At 37.4% G+C, this 24,680-nt stretch overlaps 2 protein-coding genes across 2 annotated transcripts; both read right to left on the bottom strand.

Moving 5' to 3' along the window:
• Positions 1-1,026: 1,026 nt before the first annotated feature.
• LOC6558043 (ornithine aminotransferase, mitochondrial) lies at positions 1,027-4,163 on the bottom strand. Its single transcript, XM_001985193.3, has 3 exons — positions 3,747-4,163; positions 1,355-2,169; positions 1,027-1,288 (listed from the first exon to the last, which is right to left on the bottom strand). Exons 1-3 carry the CDS (start codon positions 4,070-4,072, stop codon positions 1,128-1,130), a joined length of 1,302 nt encoding a protein of 433 aa, XP_001985229.1. The 5' UTR covers positions 4,073-4,163; the 3' UTR covers positions 1,027-1,127.
• Positions 4,164-5,004: 841 nt separating this feature from the next.
• LOC6558040 (protein Teyrha-meyrha) lies at positions 5,005-22,426 on the bottom strand. Its single transcript, XM_032739379.2, has 9 exons — positions 22,265-22,426; positions 13,206-13,475; positions 12,957-13,110; positions 7,941-8,518; positions 7,720-7,878; positions 6,426-6,768; positions 6,111-6,351; positions 5,832-6,048; positions 5,005-5,557 (listed from the first exon to the last, which is right to left on the bottom strand). The coding sequence occupies exons 1-9, from the start codon at positions 22,379-22,381 to the stop codon at positions 5,339-5,341; spliced, it is 2,298 nt and encodes a 765-aa protein (XP_032595270.1). The 5' UTR covers positions 22,382-22,426; the 3' UTR covers positions 5,005-5,338.
• Between the last annotated feature and the right edge of the window lie 2,254 nt (positions 22,427-24,680).

Below are 24,680 nucleotides of genomic sequence, written 5' to 3'. Positions count from 1 at the left end.
CAGCAGGCGCTTCACATAATTAAATAAAGCGTTAAAATTAAAAATAAAGATTTTCCACAACGAAAGGTTTTCGTCTTTTTTTTTGGGCGGAAATATGTTTGTCTCGAGCGCAGCGCATCCTTTGCACCGAACAACCGTGCGATAAGCTCCACAAAGAGACAACATTCTTTTGCACTCCCAGCTCTAAAAAAGCAACCCTGTTCCGTTGTTGTAGTTGTTGTTGTTGCTTCGTTGTTAATTCGTTTTCTTATTCTTTTAAAGTGCCAAGTGTGCAGATAAGGCGGAAAATGTTGCGACATTTTCCGCCTGGTAATTGTCCTGCAGGATGCGCGGTGTCCAAGTTTATTGCCTAACGACCGCGGCACGCTCCCATCCATCCATCCAGCCAGTGTGGTCGTTTTATATTTTAATTAAAAAATCAAGAATGACACACTCAGCGGCATGAAGAATGGGAGAAGGGGGGAGGGAAGCGCCAGGGGATGTTGAGAAAGTAGTTCAGTTATTAGCGTTATGAAATCAAAAAGATTTCTTTTTTTTTGTATGTCAGCCCATTGACACATTTAAGCGGGGTATTACCTCTTAAAGCATTTAACAGGTTATAAAAAGGAATAAAAGCAAGTGACTTGGATGTTTGGGTGAGAAAATATCTAAAAAAAATAGAGAAAGAAAGAAGAACTTCAAAGATGTGGAACTTGTAAAAACATTTAAAATATTTAGAGATGATGAGGGATGTATAATAAATATACTATATATATTTAATTATAAAATGCAATTTGATTGGAATTATTTCATTATTTGTAATATAACTGAATATAGAAAAAATATTAAATAATAATGCAAAGTGGAAGAAATATAACTCGTATACTTTTAAAAGTTAAACTAGATAAATATTGAATTCAATAAGAGATTTTTCAAATTTTCTGGATTGGCAAGATTTTACTATACAACAGATATATGTAAAATGCTAAAAAGCTGCGAAAGATCAAGAACCCAAAAGAATCTTCCCAGTTAAAAGATATTGTCAAACATGGTTTATTCAATATATATTTTCAGACTTTTCAGTTTGGTTTTACAAATGTTAGTAAACTAATTAAATGCTATCTTCCCCTGTTATATATTATTAATTATTACATGGATAGAATGGTCTTCTTGATGATGTCAATGCTCTCGAGCATTTGCGTCTCGGTGATAACCAGAGGCGGGGCAAAGCGAATGATGTCGCCATGGGTGGGCTTGGCCAGGAGTCCATTATCCCTGAGCTTCATGCAAACATCCCAGGCATCGAATTCTAAGCAAATCATAAGTCAAGTTAGTTCTGAGATGGAAAGAATTAAAAAAACAAAAAACAACTCACTCGAATTAATGACGATGGCATTGAGCAGTCCCTTGCCACGGACTACAGAGACCACATCCTTGGGTAGCTTGGACAGCTCAGAGCGCAGTAGTTGACCCATTTTAAAGGCGTTCTCGGCCAGGTTCTCCTCCTGGAGCACCGTCAACGCAGCAATGGCCACACGACAGCCCAACGGATTACCGCCATAGGTGGAGCCGTGCTCGCCGGGCTTGATGCACAGCATGATTTCATCATTGCAGAGTGCCGCCGAGACGGGATAGATTCCGCCCGAGAGTGCCTTTCCCAGGATGAGTATGTCGGGTTTCACCTGTTCATAGTCGATGGCCAGCATGCGTCCTGTGCGCGCCAGTCCCGTCTGCACCTCATCCGCTATCCAGAGCACATTGTGCTTGGTGCACAGATCGCGCACCTGCCGCAAATAACCGTCGTCGGGCACAACGACGCCAGCCTCGCCCTGAATGGGCTCCACCATGAAGGCGCACACGTTCGGATCCTGCAGCGCCTGCTCCAGCGCCGCCGTATTATTGTAATCGATCAGCTCGAATCCGGGCATAAATGGACCGAAGCCCTCAAAGCTGGACGGATCATTCGATGCTGAGACGGCAGCCAGTGTGCGTCCCCAGAAATTGTTGCGGGCAAAAATGATCTTGGCCTTGTTCTTCGGTATCTGTTTCTTCACATATCCCCACTTGCGGGCCAGCTTGCAGGCCGTCTCGCAGCCCTCGACGCCGGTGTTCATTGGCAGCACCTTGTCGTAGCCAAAGAACTTGGTCACAAATTCCTCATATTCGCCCAGAACGTCCGAGTAGAAGGCCCTAAGAGAAGAGAATTTTATAAGTCAGCTATATGCAACGGTAATCAGATCCGAAAGAAATCCACAAAATCTCTATAATTAAAAAATAACCTTATATTTTTATGAAAACAACCCTTAAGAAACCCAGTTGAAAATATTTATTCAAATTGATTTGATATTTTTTTAGCTGGTTGTAATTAGTGTTCTCCACTCGGGCTTTGATTGATTTATTGATGTTTTTGTAGTTCACTAACGTATACAAGTCACTTAAACATAAAGATTAATAGAATGATTAACCGGGATTATACATATGTACTACCTATAGACGTATATGTGTGCCAACAATAGTATTTCTTAACTTCGCAGATTGTCTGGTTATTTCTGGTTGTCAGTTGATAAGCAACTCGTGGGATTAATAATTGATTTTTTTTTAATGGGTTAATTAAACATTTAATCTGGCTTAGACTAATTGAACTTACCCTAGGAACCTTTGTCTGTGCACTTACTATGATTAGAAATAATTCAATTTTTGTATTTGAGTCAAGAAATGTGTTCATTTCAAATTGTTTTTTTCCAATTCACTTTAATTACTTTCCATTTAATACTGATTTGTAATATTTAACAAGATTTTTTTATAAAGCCTATTTTCCACCTTTCTATAATATTTTGTAATATTAAGAAAAAAACATTGGTCAAGTTCAAATAATTATTTGCTATTTACATCTGGTACTGAAGCAACTAAATTTATATACATAGGTTATCAAAAAGAATTGTATTAAATACACATTTTAGATGAATTGTTTATATATAAAAAAAACGACTTGGCAACAGTAATATTCCACTAAGGGGCGTTTATTACTTTGTATTTTCGAGTCGACAACAGCTTGGCCCTGCTATCATTGATAACGGCACTTCTTGTCACTGATAGCTGAGCGAAATCAACTTTGTGTTGTTTACTTTTTGTGGATTTTTGCTAGCTTTTCTCACACAGTTCCAAAATAAAGCCAAGGGCAAAGAAATACATATGAATAAAGCTCATAAAGCTCTCCTACATCGAAATGTGCCCATTGAGCAGATAAGCTTTCAAGAGGGGCACGTCTGGAAACATAAACAAGTTCGAGTGATGTAGTCGAATGAGCTCGACTACGATTTACCCTGATTTATGCATACAGAAAATGCTTGCGGCTGTTGATCGAAATGAGATCAATATGAGAATATATTTTCGACTGTAACTTGGGTCTTTCTTATCCGATCTTGATAAAATTTAGCAGTTGATCAACAATATGCATATGCATAATTTGTATTAATAAGAAGATTCTGCCTTTAAAATTTAAAAAATGCGGTATACGAGAAGCTATATGCCAAATTTGAAGTCTCTAGCTCTTATAGTCTCTGAGATCTGCGTGTTCATACAGACGGACGGACGGACAGACGGACATGGCTATATCGACTCGACTGTTGACCGTGATCAAGAATATATATGTTTTATGGGGTCGAAGATGATTCCTTCTGCCTGTTACATACATTTGAACAAAACCATTATACCCTTTTTACCCACTTGGTTGAGGGTATAAAAAAATGCATATGCCTTTTACTTACCGTGACGTCAGCGCCAGTTTCTGTGATTGCTCTGTGAGCGCCTTGATAATCTTTGGGTGGCAGTGACCCTGATTGACAGCGGAATAGGCGCTCAAATAGTCAAAATACCGTTTACCCTCCACATCCCACACATGCACCCCCTCGCCACGCGACAGCGCCACCGGCAACGGATGATAGTTGTGTGCTCCATATTTTTGTTCACGTGCAAAAACCGCTTCCGAGCGAGCGTTCTCTGTGGAAACAGCCGCCGAGTGTTTGGCTTGTGTCTTCTGCGCCAGATTGCCGACGCGAGTGGCAATGCCGCGTGTGCTCAGTTTGTAGAACATATTGCTTATGCTTATTGAATGCAAAAAAACAAGTAAATCTGGAGATATCTTTTAGGCACCTTCGCACTCGATCGCTGCCTTTGCTTTACTGAAAGTTCGCTCGCGTTGCGAACACGCTATTTATACCCGTTTCGCTTTTCGCGTCACGCGATTCTTGATAAGCTTTTATGGCAGACCCCCAACTGAGAGAGAGAGGGAGAGAGAGAGAGTGGAGAGGAGAGCGCGATTTTCTAAAATCCACTCTTCGTTTTTATGATTTGCTTTTGCAGCTTAGCTGGACAACTTGGGCTTATCTGTTTAGTAATCCGGCGTAAAAAGTGTATTCTATTAAAATTGGCAAGGCATATTTATGCATATATTTTGATGTGTGTCTAGAAATAGCTTTGTGAATGCTTTGTTTGTTGTTGTGATTGTTGTTGCTGCTGCTGTTATTACTGTTTATTATTCTGTGCTTTTTTATACAGCAATCAGCGGAAATTTTCCATTGATTAAGCTTGTGTCAAACGTTTTTTTTATGTGTTATGAATTTTAATTGAAGTTTTTACCATGATGATAAGCTAAATCTCAAAAATGCATTTAGAAAATTATAAACCCGGCAAAAAATAAATTTTTTTTTTAAATATTACTACGTCCTTTTCTGGCTGATAAAATTTTGATTGATAAATTAAGTATATTTGCTAACAACAATGTTTTTCTCATTTCCCTTATTTGTTATCCATTTTTTTGAAATTATAAAAATGCTTTAATTTTTGTTAGTATTTCATATATTTTTATTTGATTTTTCATAAATATTTTAGGCTTAAAATGTACAACTAATTGGCTTAGTTATGATAACTAATTTCATTTTTTTTTTAACAATTATAGCACATTCAAGAATTTTGAACACTCAAAGAAAATAATACAAGTATATTTTTGTATGTTGAGTTGCACACACACACACACATAAAAAAAACAGCAGAAAGGCAACGCAAAAATTGCACTAAGGAAATTAAACTTTGTTAATTCCGAGAAATTCAAACACGCAAATATACACAGCGAACAAATAAATAAATACGACCTAAAATAAATGTGGCTCGCGTTTGGGCGAAAAAAAGATGTTGCCTGCTTTTGGGCGAGCGCTTAAACGCGCAATTAAAGATGATTTCTGCTCTTGTTTTTGTTTTCGTTTCTTTTTGTTGTTTTGTTTCATTAGCTACCACAATATTTGAATTAATTAACTGTAATAAATTCACGCTTTTTGATTGCTCGACATTTTGACATTCACCACTATTCCATCATTGTCGGTGTGGCAACGCTCTGCTGCGGCGACTGAGCGGGCGACAGCGACGTAGCCGAATTCGCCGTGTTCGCCTCCCGCTGTGCCTGGGCCTGGTTGAGCAGCTCCTTGTTGAGTCGATAGCTGCTCATCACATTCGCACAGCTCTGATGGAAATAGAAATTGCGACCGCGCAGAAACGCATCCGTGTTGAGATCCTTTATGCCTGTCTTGAGAGAGAGAAGAACACACACACGGAGAGCATGGCTTAGAGCACGAATTGAGCAAGAAGAGAGTGCAAATTATGTACATGCTAAATTGTGCAGTTACACTTAACGACAGACAGACACACACACACAGAGGTAGAGCGAGAGAGTGAGAGAGAGGGGGAGGGGTATAGAGTGTGACAGCGAGAAAATGAGAACTGAAGCAAACTGAGAAAATTACCTTACAAATGAAACATTTGTTTTCATCGTCCGGTTTTAAATCCGAACTAATTCCCACCTTTGTGTCCAATTGCGTTAATCCCGGCACACCCATTGACGATAGCTGCGACAAACTGCTCTCCATGGGCTCAACATATTTGGTTGCTGTTGTTGCATTATTATTATTATTATTATTATTGTTGTTGTGCGAGATATCCATGGGACCCGGCTCGGTGCTGCTGACCTGTGGCTCGGAGCGCGGACGCTCCTCATGTGGCGATATATTCTCCAGGCTTCTATCAAGTTGAAATCATATTTAATTCATTTTCGCTCAGTTCGCTGGAATATTTTTGCCTACCTGCTGCTGGCGACATTCTCGTCCAGGCGTCGCTTAAAGCTGTGCGATTTGCTCGTCATTTTCACCGTCTCATCGTCATCCACAATGACATCCTCATCGCTATCGTTTTGGCACGTTGCCGTTTCCATCATTAGCTCCTTGTTGTTGTTGCTATTACTGTTATTTTCGGAGACGCTAACGCCGCACGAATCCGCATTGTAATAATGATGTGTGGTTGATGACAGCTCGCTGACGTTTTTCACTGTGTTTAGGTGGCATTTAAAGCAATTAGCTACTGAAAAACGGGAAACTTCCAGCACCTCCCGCTCAACTTACCACTGATATGTGCCTGTGTGTGGTTGTTGGACGTTGTTGTTTCGCCAGACCAGCTGACGTTGTTGTTGCTGCTGCTACTTGCCACTGTGGTCACATTGGTGCTCACATCCTGATCATCGCCATGCCCATCCTTCTGATTGATGACGCACGCCGTGCGATACAATATCCCATCCAGTTTGCCCGGCTGTGCGTTGCTGTTGTGCATGCTCGTCGGCTGCATACTATTGGCTGCCACTGTCATCGCTGTATTGGCGCCGGGTAGCTCCGAACCAGAATCCGGCACATCATCGTTGCAGCTTTCCACGTCCACCGTTTCGATCTCGTCCTGCAACTTGACTTCATCCTGCAGGCACAGTAAAAAAAATGTTGAATGGTTTAAACTGAGTGCTATTAATTTGAGCTATTGCAATTAATTTGTATATCTGGACTTAATAATCCTATTCTGTTTTGTGAATACTATTTAATATAATAATTTAACTAATTAATTGATCAATTAATAATTTAATTCCTATATCTTTGATTACTAAATTAATTATTTTCTTATAAATATTTCATTACAATAACATTTTATATTTCAGCAGGCCAACAGTGACGTTATACTATTACTCTAACATAACATCTGTAACATAACATGCAACTGTATACGCAACATTAATATCGATATCGATCGATATCAATATCAATCGATATCAATGGTGTGATCACCAGCTTGTGAGTAACGTAAAGCTGGCAGATGTGCTTGGAAGAGAGATGTAATTTAGTGTTGAATGCTACAAAATAAAGATATGTCTTGGAATGATTAATCTCATTATGTTTTCTTATTAGCTTTTCTGTGTTCTAAGAAAAGATTTGCAAATAACTTTAAACACTCTTTAAAAAATGTATATTTTAGAATTTGTGAGAATTTTCGTGGCATGGTTAGAATCTAACTTATTCTCTGGGCAACTCAATAAAATTATATAACCTGGAATTATTATTATTGGATAAGAATTATATCTTGGGGTTGTCTGAAGAGATAGAAACAGGGTATCTGCTTGTTTAACCCTTTCTCTCTCTAAAGGTTGCTTACTAGATTCCACTTATCTTTATAAAAACTGAGTAGAATTTTGTATATATCAGAAATCTCTATTCAAACATATTTCATCCTTCCTTTTACCTACAACCAAGTTAGTTTCTTGCTGTATTTACTGAAATTTAGCTCTGAATATTACTTAATTTGATTATTAAAAATTTATAAATCAGATATTGATTAACTATTAAATGTAATATTTTTTTGCATAGAATCCAAACGCACCTCTGGCGGCAATTTGCCTGTTTCCAGCGCATACTTGCGCTTGCAAATGGGACAGCTGCTACAGTAGAGACTCTCCATCATGTACATCTCGCCATATTTGCGCTTGCGCACCTTCAGCCGGAGCCGGTTCTGACGATTGTTGCGAATCCGCTGAAAGGTCTAAGACAAAAGTGGTGCTTAATATACAAAAGGAGATTTCATTGTTAATTTAATTGCGTTACCTCCCAACGATTGTGGCTGGTGCGTATGGCATTCTCCTGGGCCGGACAGGGTGGGGCAAACATGTAGGTCGCCTGCAGATTGGCCCGCTCGAAGCCGGCGCTCAGCTTGTACAGACGATCCAGTTCGGTGAGGAAGTGCGTATGCCACTCCTCGGCACTCAGCTTCAGTCCACAGACGGGACACAGATCGGGTATGGCGCCACCGGCAGCAGCTGCCTGCAAACCGCTGACCAGGCTCAGGCCACCCGGCACCGCACGCAATCCGGCCAGACTGGCCAGAGCCGCATGATGGGCGGCATGATGCGACAGTGGATGCGGATGTGCATGGGCCATATGATGATGTGTCGCTGGACCCGCTCCATGATGGCCATGATGATGATGCGGATGATGATGGGCTGGCGACGACTGATGGGCGGCCAAATGATTGGCCATGGAAACGACAGCGCTGCTCGTCGCCGCTGCGACTGCGGCCGAGCTAATGGCCGCCGCAGCCGAACTGGTGGAGCAGGAGGATGAGGAGCTGCTGGATGCTGTCGACGAGGAGGCAATCGTATGCGCTTTGCTAACATTATGCAGATCTGAAATTGGACGCATGCCGCATTCATCAATCAAAGTGCCGCAATGCAAATTGAAATTCCATACGCCCACCCCGCACCACCCCGCATTAACCGCTACCCCATTGCACCACCCTGCACCAACTCGCATTGATTTCAATTTTTGGAATTTCCAAACCCAGCATTGCTGGCCCATAAATTTTCTGGCCATTTTCTAATTGCATGCTACACATTTTTAACACGTACTTAGCCCAAATTAATTGGCGCTCGTTATTATTTTTTGGGTTTTTATTTTGTATTTTGTATTTTGTATTTTTTTTTGTGCCATGTCCTTGCCGAAGCTGCTCAGCTGTCAGACGCACGTACAACATACACATATAAAAAAAAGAATGTGCACAACAAACCACAATAAATACAAACTGTTTGCGGCACCAGAGTCAAAAGTTCTGCACGTGACTGTGGCGGCAATTAAAATATTATTACAACAAATACAAACAGAAATGTTGCCGATGTTGCCGATGTTGCCTGCCAAATGTTTTGGCCTAAAATACGCACATGGTATATGTATAGATGGGCAACATAATATGTTGGCTGGCAACGGTTAACCGCGGATAACAGTAACAGAAACACTCAACGAACTGGCTAACAACAAAATGGCCAAAAGGTGTCAGTTCAATTTGTTGACGTTCTGCATAAATTCACATTTTATTTATCTTTAAATTATACAAGCAAAAGTCGAATTGGCATAGCATTTGTATTAGGCAATCAAAGGTAAGCTTTAAAAAATTTAATATTACTGCAAGAAATTATATGAAATATTTATTTACCTATTACTTGAGTATTTAATGCTTTGCCAAATTAATTATGTTTTATTTTTTAAAGTTAATATCAAAGTTTAAGTTGATAAAACATATTTGTCACTTTGCTGCACATTTTACAATCGATCTGATTAGAAGACTATATCATTAACATATTATATATTTGTATATATATTTATGACATAAAAGCCAGTTAGTTCAAAGATGAGTTCTTTTAAGAGAAACCTATTTGTCACACTTGATATGATGATCTATATATCTTTAGATACCCTAACAAAATTTAGAGAAAGGGCTATCTGAGGTAATCCGAAGATTAAAGACAGTTGTCAACCTGCTGAATGTAAAAGCTATATGATATAATAGTTTGATGTTCATGACTTTTTATACAAATGTGAATAGGTTAACATCAAGCACAATTGCTGGGTTTGATTAAGAAAATTGTACATAAAAGAGCTCATCTTTCCACAAATTAACATTAGCTTAGAAGCTTTACTGCGACATATTTGTTTTGAAGAGTTGAGAATATCGATTTGGAATACTGGCAAATTTACGCAAGTTCTAATAGGAATAGAGAACTGCCATATAACTGCCCAATATCAGTGTTTATGGTTGGCATTTTAGAATAAATAACACGAATTCCAAAGAGTCACGTGCCAATCGCTGGTTGCCTTCAAAGCCGCCAAAAAAGGGAGAAATTCCAAATATCGTATATAGCATGAAATATGAGATTTATTGTTTGTGAATGTGTGTGTATTTATGTGTGTGTGTGTGTGTATATATATATATATGTGTGTGCCATTAATATTCCAGAAATTAATATGAAAATTCCAAGTGTGCATTGGATATAATACATCATCTGAACAACAATAATAATAATAATAAGTAATGCTCATAATAACAATACCAACAATGCAATCAAAGCGATTTGCAACACTTGCAACATCCTTTGAACGAAGCCAATGCCCAGAAGAAACAACAACAACAACAGCAACAACAGCAACAACAACTTGTACAATAAATGAGCAAACATTATGAGTTTTTTGTCGTCGTTCCAAGGGTTGGTTTGGGGGTAGCTTTAGCTGCCATATAATTGGCTCAAGTGCCAAGTGAAGAAGAGTTGCAGGCTGAGTAATTAGCTGCCTCGTGCCGCAAAAAGGATGCGACCTGCCTGTCCTGCGGTTTTCGACTTTGTAGTCAAGTGGCAGGCCAAAAGGAATAAAATAAAGTGGGGCTGCTACATTTCAATAAGCCATTGCGACATTTAAAACACTTAATGTGCACCCTTCTAACCCTTACACATGCACACACATATATACAGACACACATATACACTCACACACACACACACACACACACATACCTTCTTATATAGATACTTGTAACAAGTGGCTTTTTGACTTTTGGCGCTCTTTGGCAGACGGCGCGTGCTTTTTACATCCTTGCAGCGGGTATTATAATAATGTTGTGAGGCTTGTAACGTCCGGAAAAATACGTCTTTAACTTCATAAATCATATGTCTTCCTGATCAGCATAACAAACATAGAAAATATTGTTATATCCGCCTGTCTGTCTGTTTTTAAGTGATGTATTCCTCAGTTTTAATGCTATTTTGATGAAACTTGGCATGTACCCGTCTTATTACTATATGTATGACAGAGCCAGCTGGATCGGAGCACCATATCACACAGCTGACATAGCAACAATCGGTCGAAAGATGAGTTCTTTGTTATTACTGTTACCAGTTATCCTAACTAAACTTACCCAATATGAGTATTGGTATGCTTACATTTGTAACAACAATTATTGAGATCGAAGAACTTTTTTATTTAATAAGATATCCAAAACAAATTCATAGTAACAATCGACAATCGACGGCAGTTTGGCACCATTCTGCAAGGGTATGTCATCTATGTCATCTGATTAACTTGGCCTAAAGCAGTCTTGTATTTATCTATAGTTGGCATTGGTTTATTGATGTTGGCTGCGCTGCAGCTAATTAAAAGCGCATTATTTAGTTAAAATAATTTATGGCCTCAGTTTAGTTCAGCCACTGTCATAAGCTAAAAGTTAAATACAAAATGCGATAGGGGTTTGAGGGGGGCGGGGAGTGTGTGCGGAAAACTGGTTTTATGGCTTAAGTATATATGTAAATATGAAAGTTAAATAAAAAGTTGACAAGGACAAGGACGTAGCCAAAGAGGGGTGCATTGAATAAATGATAAAAATATATAAGTGTATATATATCTATGTATTTATGATGTCTTCAATACAACAATAAATATAAATATTTGTTTACAAGCTTTCTATTTATTTGGGCATTTCTTTTTTCAGATATTTATAGAATTTTGGAATATATATGCCAATATATATTTTCCTCACATCAGCGAAATGAACTTCGACAAGCTACTTTTATTTTCCATTCGAATGCAGCATTAATAAAATTCTATTCAAAAGAAAGTTCAGTTTAAAAATCGGTTCAAGAATGCTTTAGTTATAGCAGTGGATAAATGTTGTAGGATAGGGTTCAAGATGTATATTAATTAAAAATTAAATCCTGTTTTCACTCTTTTCATTAAAGTATATAGCTAGAGAAAATTATATTGTCAACAACTGACAAACATTTATTCTTTAGAAATTGATTTCGCTTTAGATATAATATCTCTTTCAATTTGAAATGCTTTATTTTTGATTCACAACCTTTCTAATTATTTTTTATTTTTCCTATTATTATTATTACTTTCCTTAATCTCTAAATATATTTTCATTAGAGTGTTTCAAAGTTGTTTACGCAGGACTTCAACGTTTTTTTAAATTTTTATTTTGTATTTATTTCATCTACTTCAAACTTCACACTTTACACAACAATTTTGCTCATCTTTTTAGTTTCAAATTTCTTTAATTTTACTCAAGTTTCAACTTGGAAATTGCGTAAAAATAATATTTAAATTCATAGTTTAAGTGAGTATAGATCTTTCTAAGTATTGAAAAGTCATTGGGCATGCAAATTTCTCATTAGCAACAGCTCCCTGCCAGCAGCTGCGCCACTGATTCGAAAACTTTTGTTGACACAACCCCCACTCCTGGGCTCTGTTCGTGCCACTGCCCCTGCCACTGCCACTAACCCTAAGGCTCACTGACACTGCTTGTTTTGCATTCATATTTATCATGTTCATATGCTGCCGAGTTTTGGGCATAAGGCGCTTAAGGCTAGCGGCTCTTTGCGACACCAATTAGCAACGCATTTGTAGGCAATTTGTTTAGCCTACTTTCGGGCAAATTGGGAGCAGCTTTAATGCAATAAGCGGCAGCAACCCTCAGGTAAATATTTGCCCAAAATTGATTTAAATGTCTGCTTGTGAACAGCCCAAAAAAAAACTAATAAAATAGAAAAAAGTGAGTGAAGTGCGGCACTTTTCTCATCTGCCCGGCGCCTTTGGCCTGTCAGTCAAAGCCAAGCCACTGAAGCGTTAAAATTCTACAGCAAAAGTAAAATTGAAACAAATACGCCAAAGACTTTGATAAAAAAAAAGGCAGGCAGCAAACGTATCCCGCCCACTTTTTTTTTTTTTACTTTATCGCAAACATGCAAATTTGCAAAGTAAACAGTCGAGAGAGATGTAGAGAGATATGGAGACCCAACTTACGTCTCAAATCCCTGGGATCCTGAGAATTATTGCTGCGCGGACTTTCACCCTTTTCAACGGCATCGTAATCCTGTGATCCCTCCATGGATTCGTGTGATGTGCACGTGGGACTGGCCGAATCCGTGCGAAATGATTCGCTGCCATTGAAGAGATTCTGAAATATTCAATTTCACTTATGACACACTGCCAATCTGCACCCGATTAGCGACGCCTTCTCTCCTCAATCATCACTCCTCAATCACCACTCACCTGATCCAGAGATATGCCAATATATTTGGGTGGCGAAAACGCCGACGGCAGCGAGAAATTCGACAGCACCGACGGCTTCCCCAGCGGCGAGCGGTCGCTGGCAAAATAACCGCCCGGTGCTCCGGCGGCGGCAGCAGCGGCAGCTGCTCCATTTGCCGCCAGCATTCCATGGTTGAGGGTCTGCAGCAGATGCGGATGGAAGTTGTGCAGGAATTGGGTGCTATAGTTGCCGACTAGTGACATGTTGTGTAGATCTTTGGCGTCAGGTAACTACAAATAAAATATCATTTTGGGCATTGAGCATGACAAGTTTTTGGGCAATAAAGTTAGAGAAAACAAACTTTTAGTTTATATTGTTGAATAGGTCACAAAAATATATTCTTATTCTTATTGTTATTCACAATTCGTATTCCATAATTAATAATTATTCATTCTTTTTATTTATTACATCACACAAATGAAAGAGAAGTTGCTCCTGAGAAATGGTTAAGTTAAGTTATTTTAAAGACTTTAATTTTTATTAAAACTAACTAAACATTAAGCAAAAAAATACAAATTAACATTTTCAAATTGAGAATAATAGAAAAACATCAGTTTAAATAAAAAAGATGTAGTCGCTGAACATTTTGAATATGATTTTATTTTATTTTATTATTTATTACATTACATGTAATTATGTCATTTTTAAAATATCTGCAAAATTAAAAAGTTTTTTAAGTAACAAGTACATTTTAGAAGTTAATGAAAAAATCTGATAAATATTGCAGAAATTGCATTTGTTTAAATATTTTCAAAGTATTTTTGGTATTTAGGGAACTTGCTCATTTAATCATCATATTAGAGGATAAGAGAAACAGAAATGGCCGTTCTTCAGGCATCTTAAAAGGATCAGCAAACCGTTTGACATAACCCATATTAGATATCCTTTAGTTTATTTATGCATTAAGCTTAAAGCGTTTTCCCGCCTGGTGTTTTCCACAACTTAAAATTACACTCACTTTCCCACACTTTTTCGCATAACTTTCCCAGCGCATTGCAGACAAATTTGTATGTAAATTCCGTTTTTCCTTTTTTTTTTTTAAATTTATTTTGGCAACTTTGCTTGTGGGCGAGCTGTTTGGTACTTGTCACACATGTCGCCGCTTATGTTCCTGTCTAGTTGGATATAAGTATCTGTGTAAGTGAGTAAGTGTGCTTGTGTATGTGTGTGTGTGTTTGAGTGTGAGTTTGTGTCTCAGGCTCAATTTGTTATAAACGGTTTGTCTGTTTATCCTTTGCTGTTTTTATCGTGAGTGCCCAACCCCTAGAGAAGCCACCCCCAACAATTGTGGGGTACCCATATCATTTGCAAAGTCCTTTGTATGTTGCTAAATATTCGCTCGTTATTTTACACCCCATTGGTGGCTCACACTCACACTCGCACTCACATTCACACCCATACACTCACACTCCACCCTTCTCCCACACCCACAAAGTTGCTCACATGACACAGTTTATGTGCGGCGATATCGTTACTCTCAAATCTCTCAATTTTGCGCCGTTTAACATTTATTTGTCGTAAATTAAACATTTTGCTGCATATTTTAGGGCGTCTAAGCTTGAGCTGTGCTCTTCCTCTTATCGCGTATATGTAACTCCTTAAAGCATTTGAAATCTAAGGTATTTTATTGGCTCATTTAATATCGAAAGTTTAATTTATATTTATTTATCGTTTCCCTAATCTTTCCTCTCCACTTTGCTTGCGCATATGTTGCCCTGATTTCAGACTTTTCTCCCCGCCCTCTTTTCACCTACACCTACTATAATTGGCTAATTTCTGTGCCAAGTCATGTAGCTGGCATAATTTAGCCAAATTCACATTATGGTTGTATTTACGGCCATATTTTACGCTCACTTTGCTTCGCATATCGCACGCAAAGTAATTAGAGAAATCAAGTTTGAGTTTGTAAAATTGATGCTCGCAGCTGGAAATGGTGTGAAATATAATGTAAACAATGCAAAAGTTGTTAAGCGACTTTATTAATAATTAGTAAAACAATTAACAGAAAATGTGTATGATTTAATGATTAAGCTTACATTGAATACTTGACTTGCACAAATACTTCTAATTTTCTTGACTTGAACAAATGCTTCTAATTTACATCTAAGCATTGCTCAACTGAGTAGACTTGTTATCAATTACTTTCATTTAAGTTTAATAGGTAAATTATATTAATGTTACTTGTATAACTACGCATTGGAAAAATATTGCTGAACTAGAAAATTTCCATTAAGACAATTTCAGAAACACAAACCACTATCAGCCTGTGCCGTGTTGAGCAGCGAGCAGCATGATCAGCGAAGCGAGCAGAATTATGTGTATGTGAATTCCGCAGCACATCGGGAATTAATGAAAGAATGAATATATATATAAATTATGAACTTCTTAGCGTTGAATGACCTTAGTAAAACTACATACTCCATACTCCAACTTCAAAGTTTTCCGTCTTTCTACGTCTGCTAAGAGGTTATCGTAACTCTTTTCTATTTACTGTTATCCTCATATTCACCACATTTTGCAAACTTCTGTTTTCACCCAATTTTACCAGAATTTCGCTAGAGAGTGGAACGTTACAGGTAAGGTTACAGCTCTGATTGCTGGAGCTTATGGCTTGGTAAGAGATTCAATTTTACTGAGTATTGAAAACTTATTTGGTTTTTACAATTTAAAAAGTGCCTAAATGATTTAAATGCAGTTATAAATATTCTGCGGATAATTGCAGTGGGTATAAAACCGCGAAATTCTGCATGGTGTAGAAGTAGGTGGAAAATTCATAAGAAACAATCGTAAATTGAACACAATTTTATTTATTTGAAAATGTACATAGTGATATTTACAATTCGAAAATACAGCATTGTTTTATATTTTTGTTGGACGTATAAACATTTTGGCTTTTCCAGCAAATCGTAGTCCCACTGTATACCATTGTTTCGAGGTTGTCCATTTAAAAACTTGTTTAAATAAAGAAATAAACAGCATATATATTTATATATATTTGAGAGATGCTGTTGAGAGTCATTTGCCTACCTGGATCCACATACATTGGAATATCAAAAGCCACCATATTTTGTACAATTTAAGACAGTCTTGTCACGATAATATGTGGTAAATGTTTGATTTTGATTTTCTTCTAGGCAATTCTCAGTTCAATTTTTTCACTTAAGCTGATCGGTCGGTAATTATTGCTTTGGTCAGCGATGGCAAATTAATGATAACTCGCATATGTGATTATTCCCTTAATGTTTTGATACGTATATAAAGTTTTTGAGATTGACTGCTCGTCAAACGATGGATCTTCTACAGGCCCACGAAGAAGTCGCCATAAAAGGAGTCAAAGCCATCACGATATGTGACCCAATTCCTCTTGAAATTCTCCTTTTCCTTAATAAGCTGTTGGATAACTGTGCAGCCAGGACCTGCTGTCACAGTATCACATAAAGGAACAATTGAGGGAATTAATCTTAAGAACACCCGGTGCATCTCCAAAGAGTGCAACCAAGTAATGAAGTTTTCCCATTTTCAGTTTGATGTTGTCGATTGGAGATTATATTGTTTGGTGATTTTTCAATAATAGCTGCGTGTTCTGCGCTTACCTCGATTTCGTTAGCTGCCGAAATCAAAGAGGATTTACCTCTGATCAGCATCAGACTTAAGCATTTATTAAGCAATTTAATTTCATCTTTTCAACTGCTCTCAACAGAAACCAAAATAAACTGAATATAGTCTTCATCATTTGGTGAAATTGACAGGTTAAAAACACATTGAGATGATTTCAAATGCCACTGAACTGTTTAAAGATTATAAAATTTGACACTTTATTATCAGCGAAGTTTTTTCGAGCATTTGCGGAATAGCTTTTTTTTTATATTAATTATTAAAAATTTGTCTAAAATATATATATGTGTGTATATGCAAATCGGTGTATTTTATTATCTATAATATTTAATCTGGGACAGTAGACCAATAAGATCTCAAATAAATATACTTATTCAGTGTGAATGAACATTTATAAAAATATTTATAGAGTTCAGCCTAAATACTGAATTGTAGAACTTCATTTAAAATTGTTCAATTCTGAAATGAAAAATACTTAAATCACGATTTGCAACAACCCATTGAAAGTGGCTGGGGATGTTGTGAAAAAGTGTGTAAAAGGTAGAAGGAAGCATCTCCGACCAAATAGGGTATATATATTTTTAATAGCCACGTTTGCTTTTCCTTCTGTGTGAATCTCTAATAGTCATAAGACTTCAAATTTGGAATATAAGCTATTGTATACCTTATACGCATATCAAGTTTATTTCATTTTATTGATAACTTTCCCTTCGTTCGATTAAAATCCATATGTGATTGTAGCATTCTAATACATTATAATTTAAATGCGCTTACTGCATTTTAGCAATCTCATTCCAAGCAAATAAATCCAATAAATTAACGCTTATCAGGACGTTGACAAAACAAAATTAGCACCTCAACTCAACCAAAATGGGATGTGTTACCCTAACAGCAGCTCCATCTTTATCATCATCATCATCATTATCATTACCGTCATCTGCAACATTGCCAATGGGGCTTTAAAGCTGTTGCCAAGCACAAACAAATGAAAGTCAGCTCCCCCCTCAAAAATCACATTAGTCTAATAGACGAACTCAAATTGCAGTGGTAAATGAGTTTTGGAGTTGCAGTTGGGGTTCTGTGATTTGGGTTGAGGAGTGTTGCCAACCGCATGAGTTGCACTTTGGCTAAGTCAGCTGAAGGCGGTGGCCCCCCAATGAGTGGCACTGATTAAATGCCACGTGCACAGATGTGCTGCACAACACAAGTGGACTGCCTGGGTTGTCAGCGTGGAGCGGGTTGAGGGGTAGTTAGTGAGGGTCGTCCAAGTGGTCAACCACTCTGGACGCGTTCTGTGTTAGCCAACTTTTGTGAATTTGTCAGCATTTACGAATGAGTATTTAATGCAATATGTAAACTTGCTTATAGAAATATTCACTGATTTATGTGCAGCAGGTGGCACTTGCCACTTGCCACCCCCTTTGCTCTGCTAAGCAGGCATTGAAATGTGTGATTTGGTTGCCCTCTCCGAGGGTTGCTGATTTGCATAATGCGCTTGGGTTCTTGTTTGTTCTTGTGTTTTAACACTTGAATTATTGGCATTTATCACTGGAGTCGAAGATTGTCGAACATTTTGTAATGTTGTAATTTACCCGCAGCTGCAGCAACAACAGCAATAACAGCTTAATTACAACAACACGATAACGAGAGTCCACATAATACAATTGCCAATTTCGCTTAACTTGGCCATAAAATACAGCACAGACAACAAACAAACATACCAAAAAATCAACAAATAACAAACAACTGCCTGCTCGGCTCCGCTGCAAATAAATCTCAATTTGTGGCAGCAAAACAAAAATGAAACCAGAAAACGTTTAGCAATTGGCAATTTTCTCGAACTAACTGTTTATGGCAGCTTTCCGACTCTTGACAGCCGAGACTTGCAACTGCGACTGTTGTGCCTCCAATTGCGTGGCATCATCAACTAAGGCTTCTTTTTTTTAGAAGCAAATTTCTCATATAGTTTCTGCTATTATTCACTGTAAATTGTTTTAAAATGCAGTTTACTGAGTATGAGTAATAATGTGATTATTTATTCTGAGGTTGATATAGTTAAAGAATATACATTTAATGACATAAAATATTAGCTACTAGTCAAATATATATTAAATATTGATCACTCTGTTTGAGATATAGTCAGGCTTATTCCAAAACTGATGGCAGATATATAAAAACATATATGAAGAAGATAGAATAGAATTTATGTATCTATAGCAAAGACTATAGGGCTATATCTATAGTTATATAGTCTTTGCAGAGAAAAATTATTTCTTAAAAGTATAAAATGTGAGCTACTTGTAAATATATATTAAATATATATGAGATATACGAAGAGACAATATGGTTATACCTTTATAGCTATAGTCTTTGTATAAGGGAATCAATCCCATAAGCTACTAGTTAAATATATATTATATATTAATCATTCTGTGTAAGATATATACAGACATACATCGATACATTTCTCTAGTCTTTCTGTACAATAGTTAAGCTGGAAATGACCAATGAACACATTTATAAAATCCCATTTAATGGGTTGATAGAAATTGTGTGCTTAACTTGTTCCTTGCAAATCGTTTTAAGGAATTTCTAATTGGAAACTAACAAAGTCATAAATACGCCTTCCTAACTAGCTCAACTTGTTAACTTCATTGCCACCTTAAAGGCTGCCAAGGCACAGCAATTCCTTGGCCAGTTGGGCCATTGTGATTACTTCTTGTTACATGCCTCGTTGACTGTGCTCCTTGATGAATTGCTATAAATTAAATTAAGCCCATTCACACACAGCAAACCCTCGCACACACACTGGCACACACACTGGCACACACACACACACAAACTGGCACACACACCTAAGCTCAAGTGTAAGAAGTGCAAAAAATAACGAATTATGTTTCATATTTTGTTTCAGTTGTGGCTCATAACTTTGCCCTCAGGTCGGGGTTGCTCTCAGCCATCTTTTTTGTGGGGTCAGTCTGCTTATCTTTGTTGGTTGTCGTTGTTGTGGTTACAACAATTGTTAAGGTGAGTACTTGTTTTTTTCTTTCTTCTTTTTCCCCTGTTTCTTTTTTGTTCGCTGTGTCCGGGTGGTTAAATTGTGCTCGAGTCGTAGAACCAGCTCCACATTAAACCATTTGACATTGCATTTAATATGCTTTTTTTATTATTAATTTTTATTGTCATACATTGTGCAGGGTTATAAATAATGCGCATAGCTCTGAGAGTGGGTAGTTGTAAACTATTCCTTATAAGAGAGTTGGCACAGAGAAGTGTAGTTGAAATGGCCAAGTTTTTGTTTGTTGTACTTGAAAAAGTATTTAATAGAATCATGTAAAACTGGTTGTTGATGGCAAATTATTAGAATGGATGTAAATATAATGGATGCAAGTGTCAACTTCAGGCTCAAAATTTTCATAATCAGCTATAAAGAATCATTTGAGATAATGAATTCTAGAGCCGATTAATTAAATCAAGGAGGAAAAAATAATCGAAGGCATCTCTTTGTTAACACTTTTTTTTTTACTTTTTATGCTCATTTTGTTTTTTCAATCTTGAGTCCCACTTAAGACAGTTGCTGTCTCACTCTGCTTCAAGTGATTTCTCGTCGGGACCATCACCCAGTATCACCCAGCTCGCATCTACAAGGGCAGGACATATTGTTGTCATGTTTAACATATCTTAACGCTACTCAATGCTATGCACAAGTTTCGATACCAATTTCAATTCGAATACCAGCCAGCCAGCCAGTCAGCCAGTCAACCAGCCAGCCAGCCAGTAAGCCAGCAACCAGTTAAGTTAGTTTTGTTGGCCAAGTTATTCCAATTCGTGCCAGTCGCCAGCTCATCTTGAGTTCGAGTTCTTCATCATTTGTAGCATCAGCGTCAAGATCATTGCTCATGTTTACAATGATGACAGGCAGGGCGGGGGCAATCGAATCGACAACGTCGGAGGAACCCAAAGCGCAGAGCCTCGATCTGGCGATCTGGGAGAATCTGGTAGCTATCATAAATCTGTTCATCGCAAAAATCTACACACAATGGGGCGTTTGCAAACGCATTCGCATCCGATCGAGGAATGCGACTCTGAAAACTAAAAACTGAAAACTGAAAACTGTAGCTGAATCTGAATCTGAATCTGACTGACTGTCGACTGTCGACTTTCGATTGTCTTCAGCTGCGACTCTCGATATCGCTTACACTCAGACAAATATTTGGAAACTTTTGATTTGGCAATAAGCATTTGATTAATGAGAATTTGTCTAATGTTCAATTTGAAAAAGTGTGTTGAATATTTGAATTCGATTATAAACTAATCACAATATAAAAATATGATTTCTGTCAGGGACTCGCATTCATTTTCTCCAACTATTGACTGTCGATTATAGTGATCAGTTTATATTAAGGATGTGAAATATTTTTGAATCACTTTAAAAACAAATTTTGTTTATTATTATTATTTACCTATTACCTCTTTAAATGTATAAATGATGATGTCGAACATTTAAGAACATCTTTAAAATATTTTATTATTTCATTATAGTAAGATATTGTGAGTTTTCTAATAATAGTTATAATAATAGTTGCAGAAACCTCTAGTTTATATTACTAACACTGAAATCTTTATAAATTATTCAGCTTTATTTGGGTTACAATTAAGCAATTTATATAAATATTAAAGCTGTAAATTATTTTTCAAACTCTTTCAAAAGAAATTTACTAAATTGAATATGTTGAATAATTTAGAATATTTTTAAAATGATATGTATATTTTTCATCTAGCAAGTAATTGAGACTTTTAATTAAACTAATAGTAAAAACTAAGGAAAAATTGATTTGTCGATTTTAATGTTTTATATTGCAGCGATTTCTTTTGAATTTACAACATGCAATTTCTATTTCTAAAATCTTTTTTCCTAGTTATTATTTTTTATGATTTAAGTGTCAATTAAGCAATTTTTGCTTGAATCCAATCGAAGCACTTCTATTTTTCGAATCCGAAGCATATATTGAGTCATATATAGTATTTCTCAGTGTATTGTTTAGTTTGGTTTGTTGTTTTACAATGCGCATTGTTTTGTGTGCAGTTCTCGTTGCCCGGTGTGCTGCTGATTTATAGCATCTGTGGACACGAGAGCTTTTGGCAGCTCGACGGCTACTACTCCGACCCACTACTACAACAACATCTACAACAACAAGAACAACTACTACTACTTATTCTACTGAACCGCCGGCGCAGTCGCCGTTCAGTTTATGATTTGTCATAAATATGTCGCGTCGCCGTTGCCGTTGTTGTTGTTTTTGTTGTTGTTGTTGCGCTGTTGGGCGCGAGTGATTAGCTTCTTAGCCGGGATTGAGCTGATTGGCAGTAGCGGAGAGGAGACTGATTGGCATTTTTTACTTACTCTAGCTGGAAACGGACGTTGGCCACGCAGTGCCTCATGCAAACCGGAAGCGGCCTCCGATAGTACAACAAGCGCTTGTGATGGCAAATGGCTGGTAACAAATGCGTTGCTTTCCATCTGCAACTTTTCGTTAACAATATTTTTTATTTGTTGTTGTTGTTGTTGTTGCTCTTGTTGCGACAATTGCTGTTAATATGCTAGGAATTTGGCACTGGTCAGCATATCGCGTCAGGTTTCACTTTAATTAACAATAGTAATTATAATTGTAATTATAAATGCAATTACACATATTGATTGGCACAAGTTAATTAAATTATACATATGTATGTATGTGCGCATTTATGTACAGCAAGTATATTTCTATATATACATATTTGTGTATATGTATTTGAGATTCTCAAAACACGCGCGCGTCGGCACAATTTACATTTAACGCACGGCTCTCGACTCAACTCGACTCGACTCGGCTCGGCTCTCGGCTCAGCTCAGCACTCTTTCTTTTTTGCAGGGCATCCGCACGTACGCGCTGTAAAAGTCCAACTGGACCAACTGTTTTCGCAGCCAGTTCAGGTCTGTGCTACTCAATACGCTGCTGCTCTGCTCTGCTGCTGCTGCTGCTGCTGCTTATCCAGCTGCTGCGCAGTCGCTTGCTCAGTCAACGCCTCTGTTGTGCGGCACTCTGATTGGCCAGAGCAAGCGAACCGGTTTGAATGTGTGCCAGCTCGCTCACACTCACAGCTATGACTGCCACTTGTCTGATACTGTTACTCTCCCCGCTCCCTTGCTGCTATTTTACATTATGTTTACCTCTTTAGTCAGTTTGTTTTTCTGCATTATTATTCCAAAATGGTTGAATATCTCTTTGTTGTTGTTGTTGTTGCCGTTGCTGCCTGTTTGTCTGTTTATCTGCTGGTTATTGTACGCCTGTTTGTCTGCCAGCACCTGGGACTGGTCCCCGCACTTCTCAACCATTTACTTCGCCCTTCTCCCCCCGCCCCCTTTCACATTTTGTGTAAATAAACCGTATGGGAAGCATTTTGACTTTGGATTGCCTGCCGTTGGCTGTTCTTGTTGTTGTTGTCCATCTTCTTCTTGTTATTGTTGTTAGCCTGGGCAGTGGCTACAAGTATCTTGAAGTCACTTTTTTCCTGTATTGTTTTTTTTTAATATTTTTTTTTTTGCTGCCTGTTGGCCGGACACTTAATATAGCACATTACTGTGGTATTTATTGGCCAAGATGATGGCGAAAATTCTTTTAAAGATATGAAAGAGTAAAGTGATCTGCAAAACATGTTTCAAATGGCTGTTGTACGTTCAAGTTTGGCGATAAATATATATTCTTAAGTGGTTTTTTGTATGGGTTAAATATATTATGATCTAATAAACCTAATGAGAACAGCCAAAAGCTTCATTGGTAAACTAGTACAAAAGTCTAAGATTTCAAAGAAGAACTTGTAAAACACAACAAACACTCGTATTTGGATCTAGGTGTTTCAGCTTAGCTGGATTTTTATTTTGATTCCGAGTTCGAGTTTCATATCATTTACAAACCTAACTGTCTTTCATAAAAAAACTTTTGATTAATTCTTAAATTTGACAGTCGTTAGAGAAGACTGCTTATTTAGTTGATAAATGTGAAAGTTATATAAATGACTTAAATAAAAAAAGAAATAATATATTATTCAGATTCCTGTTTTTTAAATTAAATAGGTTTATTTTTGGCAGACTCCAGATCACCTGCATATTCTCTTGAGATTTCATAGTAATATATATCAACTATTTTGCTGTATTTTTAATAAACTTTTTGAGCCCACTGTCGGACTCGGCAGTAAGCCCAAATAGTTGTGGCACAGCATATTAATATGACAGCAACTACAATTACAACAAACAAACATGACAACTACAAAAAAACAACAAAAAAAACACCAACAACAACAACGAGAGAGAACTGTAACTACCCAAGAGAGTAGCAAACAAAGGCAACAAAAAACCAGAGCTAATGAAAAAAAGCGCTGTTTGTTAAAAATGTTGGTTGTGATTTTGAAGCGTTGTGATTGTTTTTTGTTTGTTACCAACTAAATAAAATATTTGCTTGCAATTTAGTCGTAAAAAACAGAAGGACGGGCAACGCCTGAGAGTGGACAAAAAGAAAAAATGGCAAAAGCAGTGGCTACAAAAAGTCTTTTGACATGTTTTATGGGTGCAGAAGTGTCCGTCAAACTGTTGGCCCCCTCCTCCGTCTCCACCCCCAAGTTGACTTTGGCCATGTCTTTAATTGGTGCCTAGTAAATTTAGCTTGTGACCATGTTTGGGCCCGAAGCTCCGACTGCGAAAGATGTGACGCGTAGTCTTGGCTAATTTTTTGCTCATTATATTTACATTTCAAGAATTCCTGCACACAGTTGCACTTTATAAT

Source organism: Drosophila grimshawi, unplaced genomic scaffold (assembly GCF_018153295.1).
Source record: "Drosophila grimshawi isolate 15287-2541.00 unplaced genomic scaffold, ASM1815329v1 contig_44, whole genome shotgun sequence".
NCBI classification, from domain to species: domain Eukaryota; kingdom Metazoa; phylum Arthropoda; class Insecta; order Diptera; family Drosophilidae; genus Drosophila; species Drosophila grimshawi.
This window is presented reverse-complemented; position numbering and strand designations above follow the sequence as displayed.